The 5,491-nt window shown below is 41.7% G+C and overlaps 1 protein-coding gene across 1 annotated transcript; it reads left to right on the top strand.

Annotated features, from left to right (window-relative positions):
• The first annotated feature begins 1,171 nt into the window (after positions 1-1,171).
• LOC104117454 (uncharacterized) lies at positions 1,172-1,996 on the top strand. The gene has a single exon (XM_009628514.1). It carries the CDS (start codon positions 1,172-1,174, stop codon positions 1,994-1,996), a length of 825 nt encoding a protein of 274 aa, XP_009626809.1.
• Positions 1,997-5,491: the final 3,495 nt, after the last annotated feature.

The raw sequence follows: 5,491 nt of genomic DNA, 5'->3' as shown, positions 1-5,491 counted from the left end.
ACGAGGAGGAGGAAGAAGTCAAAGAGGACCTTGAGGAGGAGCCTGAAGAAGAAAGCTTGGGAGGTGAATCTGGGGACGATTATTAGTGGTTGGTTGATTTCTCTTTATCTTGTACCCTTTTCATTTCCCTAAGGGCAAGCCTATGAGCCCATGTAATCTTGTGAACTTTGAAACACAATGTTTTAACCACCGCTCCCATCTATTATAATCCAAAGCCTATCAATGAAAGACCACAGTTTGCTCTGTATCTAAACGTGTCAAAATCTGATTATTCGCCAAACATTCGCGATATAGGCCTACCTCTGGCAAAGAGAGGTCCTACGCATCTTAGGAAATGCGCTTATCTGAACACGTGAATTAACTTCCCTATGTGCTTATATTTGTGCAATTTCTGAAACTAACTTTTACTTTTCCTTATTTTCTCGCTTTATTTCTTTATTTTTATCCCCTGAAAATAGAGGTTGGTTTATGTTGATACGTAAACCTGGCCGAGCCACTGTACAATCTGAGATCTAAGGGAAAGATGTATGCAACTGACAACCCGGCCAGAAATGCTCTAGTAATAGACGACAACCCAAGGCAATCGAGAGAAAAGCATGATACTTGAAAGGATGAGCACGTTGCTAGAATGGCACAAAAAATGGAGTCATTGAGCGAGGAAGTACAGCATATCCGGGAACTAGCACACTTGGTTGTGACGACGCTTCCGCAACAACTCTACTTCCCTTCATTAGATTCAATCCCTAATCATTTCTCTTCAACCACCCGACAAATAACCAGTACCCCAACCACTGTCACCACAAATCCCACAACCTAAGTTATACCACCAGTAGCCCCTAGTAATCCACCAAACCCTCGTATACATACACCCTATGTCCTGAATTATATCCAAACACCACAAAATATACCAGTCACCACCAACTAATTCATACCCCTCCTCGTGACAACGTCACTTTTGCCAATAATCAGACCCGGCACATACCTGCGGCACACACTGCCACACATAAGGTGGTATATTCCCCCTATATATGCCACCTCAGAACCCATCTTTACCGTGCCCATAACGGTTAGAGTGCCATATGAGATTGATCAATATGCTGAGACGGAGAAAAAAGAAAAGTACAAGGGAGATGAATCAATGTTATAAGAGTTGCGAGTATTCAGAAAGCAGATGAAGAATCTCCAAGTTGCTCTAGGGAGCGGGAGCCTGGATTATGAGGACTTGTGTATACATCCCGATGTTGACATGCATGTAGGGTATAAGCCTTCAAAGTTTGACATTTTCAATGGAACGGGTGATCCCCATGCGCATTTGAAGGCCTACTGCGATAAGGTGATCGGGATAGGAAGAAATGAAAAGCTGAGAATGAAGTTATTTAAAAGGAGTCTAACAATAGAAGCGCTCACTTGGTATACCCGCCAGGATCCCAGAAATTGGAGAGAGTGGAAAGACATGGCAAAGGATTTTATGAACCGATTCGGGTTTTATACCGATATCACACCAGACAGGTTGGACTTAGTGAATTTGCAAAAGAAACCCTCAGAATCGTTTCAAGAGTATGCTCGCCACTGGAGATCGAAGGCTGCCAGAACCCAACCCCCACTCGACGATAATGAGCTAACCAAGTATTTCATCAGGGCCCAAGAGGGGATTTATTTTGAAAAGATGATAGGTATAATGTGTCAGAAATTTTCTGAGCTGGTTAGGATAGGAGACTACTTGGAGGAAGGCATCAAATCAGGCAAAATACAGTCGATGGCCACGCTGCAAGATGCCAGAAAGGCAACACAATCTGGTTCTATAGGTAGTAGGAAGAAGAAGAAGAAAGAGGAAGTAGCAATAATTGTTCCCTACTATCAGTATAGTCCTCCTCACAGAAACAATTCCTACCCCATAAAAACTCATCCTTCACATCAACCTACCTATGCCTCAGTATATAACACCCAACTGTACTACAATGCTAGACCTCAATACAACCCACCCCGAGCACCATGACCATATGCTCCATTCCAAACCACCACCCATCAAAATAGACCCGCCTATGTTCCACGACCACGCCCAAACTTTGAAGAAAGAATTCCCATAAACTACACTCCAATCTCTGAATCCTTAGCCTAGTTGTTTGAAAGTCTAAAGAGAGTCAGGCTGATATACCCAGTGGAAGGAAGAATCTCTGACCAACCCTCCAAATATTCTGACGCGACCAAATATTGTGCATACCATTCTGGTGTTCCTGGGCACGACGCTGAGGACTGATATAGATTGAATAATGAAATTGAGCTGCTAATTAAAAACGGAGCCATACAATGTACCCCGGCTCCACCAAATGTAAATCGTACCCCACTGTCAAATCATAGAAATCAAGGAGCCAACATGATTGCATTGGACTTGGATTATGATCTGAAGGGTACCATCATCACTATTGGGAATGCCAAAGCTGCAAGGGTGCCACCCTGAAGGACTTCTTTGATTACCGTGCAGTTGAAACCTCTTGTGATGGTGGAAACATACGAACAATGGTCCACCGCTGCCGCCAGAAGTGAGGAGAGTTGAGAATACAAAACAGTGTCGTGGACGTACGAGCATAAAAGAAAGGGTAGAATGATAGACTCTATAACTACTCACGAGATGACCAGGTCAGGAAGCTGTTACGCTCCACAAGAGGTGAACCGAAGGAATCCGAGTAGAGAACAGAATCAAAGAAGAAACATAACAGATGCCGAAGCGACATAGTTTTGGACGAAGATGCCAGTTAAAGAGTATTCCATGGAGGAACAGTTGAGGAAGACCCCTACTCACATATCGATCATGGATTTATTGATGAGCTCCGACAGTCATAGGCATGCTTTGGTGAAGGTTCTAAGCGGAGTAAGTGTGCCAGACAATACTACCAGCGAGGCGTTAGCAACAACTATTGTAAAGATGGTCGAAGCAAACATGATTTCCTTTCGGATAGATGAACTCCCTGTGGAGGGTATGGATCATAACAGATCTCTGCATATCATAGTATGGATCATAACAGATCTCTGCACATCATAGTCATGTGTGAGGATAAAATTATATCCCGAGTACTTGTCGACGGAGGATGCGGAGTAAATATTTTACTGTTCTCTATTGTGCGAGAATTGAGTATTCATTTGAGGGAAGTGAAAGAAACCCGTGTAAGAGTAAGGGCTTTCGATGGGTTGCAGAAGAATGTTATTGGAGAAATTTACCTAGCCTTACAGATTGGACCAGTTGAGTTCCCAATATGAAATTCGAGTGGGATTGCCAAGAGATTGTGATACATGGGTAGTGGAGCCGGTTAGCTTACTTGGACCACGCAGTCCCTTTCGTAAAAGTATTAGATGGGGTTACCTTTCATGCGGTCGAGATCATGCAGGCAACGGAGATGGAGAAGAATGAGCAGAACCACGGTATGCAGTCGTCGTACTGGTCAAAGATGGCAATGTAAGAGTTGATGAAGTATGGGTACCGGCTAGGGACCAAGCTAGGAGCCCAATCATATGGGATAACAAAGCCAATTGAACCAAAAGGGCTGGAGGGTACCGCTGGCTTGGGGTATCAACCTACAATTGGAAAGACTTATACTGGTAATCTTGGGAAGAAGGCTTTTGTACCAGTGTATGTTCCAGGTCCGGGTCAGGGCTCACCACCAGAAGATGACATCATTGATGGAATAGGAAGATTGTTCGTGACTATGATCGAGGAATGTTGTGATGAAGCTGATATCAAGAAACCGACCATTCGGGATGCCAAACCAGCAGAGGCCTTACAAAATTGGATCGCCAATCCATCTCTGGTTCGCCGGGAGTATTGGTAGTGTAGAATTGTAGTAATTTTAAAAAATGCACGATCAATTTAGGCCTCAACCATGCCTGTACGTTTTTTGTCAAATTGCCTCTTTGAACGTTGAGACGTTCCTTTTGATGAAATAAAAAGAATTATTTTTTTTCTAAAATCATTACAAATTCATTTTTTCGCTCTTATTTATACTTACTTTTCCTTTTCAGTAATAAAAATCCGCGCTCCGCGATTATGACATGTAACGAAACCCTTGATCAAAATGATCCAGACTACAAAGAGTACGACGAAAGCATGATGCTTGAGAACCTCCCACAAGAGATCAAGTAGTTAGAAAGGCAGAAGAAGCCCAACCTTGAAGAAACAGAAGTAAGTATCGTGGTTAGCTTTGATTTGAGGGAATTAGGACTTGTTTGGTTTATTTTCTACATGAATTATGTGTGGGGATGACATATATGCAAGGTGATGAGTGTATATGTGTTGTCAGGTGTTTAAGCATGCGGGGTGGAGTAATTAATTACATATTTCCAATTATATTATGCCTTCGTTTATTCCAAGTTATTACTTGATTCATCCCTTACTTACTTCTTTACTTGTTCATTACATGTCTTTACTTGTCACATGCCTCCATTTGCTATATGCTCCATGTATCCGTGCCTTTATTAGTTGTCCGTCTTTACTTGGTTTATACGTTTACATGTTATTGGATAAATGATTTACTTGTCTTATGTCGTTACCCGTTTATTCGCCTTACTTGATTCTACTTCCCTTTGCTTCATTATATCGGTTGTTTGGAGAACTTATGCGTTTAGTTTCCCTTTTATACTACGTTTTGAGGTACGCCGTAGTTGATTGTGATATCATTGAACCAATGGGAATGGGTTGCATACTGCAACGATATATATGTTGACATGGGATCGGGTTACAAGCTGCAACAGAGAAATTGCATATATGAGGATTGGGTTACATGCTGCAATAGTACTTATATTGAGAAGAGTTCGGAACGGTATTGGTATTATATATAAGGATCGGGTTGCGCGTCGCAACAAAGATAATGTACTGTGATTATCCTTGACTGTTGATTTTTGTTACCGTATTGTGTTGTGAAACGGAGTAGTGCTGACATTCTGGGGCCTTATGTTTTCATTCTTATCTCGGATTTGTGATGTTAATTAGTTGTTCCTTTAGTGCGTTATTTCTTTTCTACTAATATCCGCACAAGTTTGTAGTGTGTATCTTGTCATAGCCTCGTTACTACTTCGTCGAGGTTAGGCTTGGAACTTACAGAGTATATGGGGTCGATTGTACTCATACTACACTTTTGTACTTCTTTTGCACATACCGGTTGTCACACCCCATGTTTTCTTCACAAACATACGTCGTAATTCAATTGATGTAAGATCGGAAATGAGATCCTCTTTGAAAGTATATGAAGTAATCGGATGATATTACATCCCGTATTTCCTTTAAACATACAAACGACTAGGTTGAGGACGAATGCACTTAAACGTGAGAAAGGATATTTTGGACAAATAAAAATGAGTTGCTTGCTTACCCGACGTTCTTGCTTCATAAACTTACTTTCCATCCTACTTGCTTGAGCTACTCGATACATGTCTAAATTATTTAACGAGGATGAGACACATGTTTTAAAATGGAAAAGGAACCAACATGTATCACCTACTT

The sequence above is a fragment of the Nicotiana tomentosiformis genome, chromosome 10 (assembly GCF_000390325.3).
Source record: "Nicotiana tomentosiformis chromosome 10, ASM39032v3, whole genome shotgun sequence".
Classification (NCBI taxonomy): domain Eukaryota; kingdom Viridiplantae; phylum Streptophyta; class Magnoliopsida; order Solanales; family Solanaceae; genus Nicotiana; species Nicotiana tomentosiformis.
Note: the sequence above shows the minus strand (reverse complement) of the source record. Positions and strands in the feature narration are given on the sequence as shown.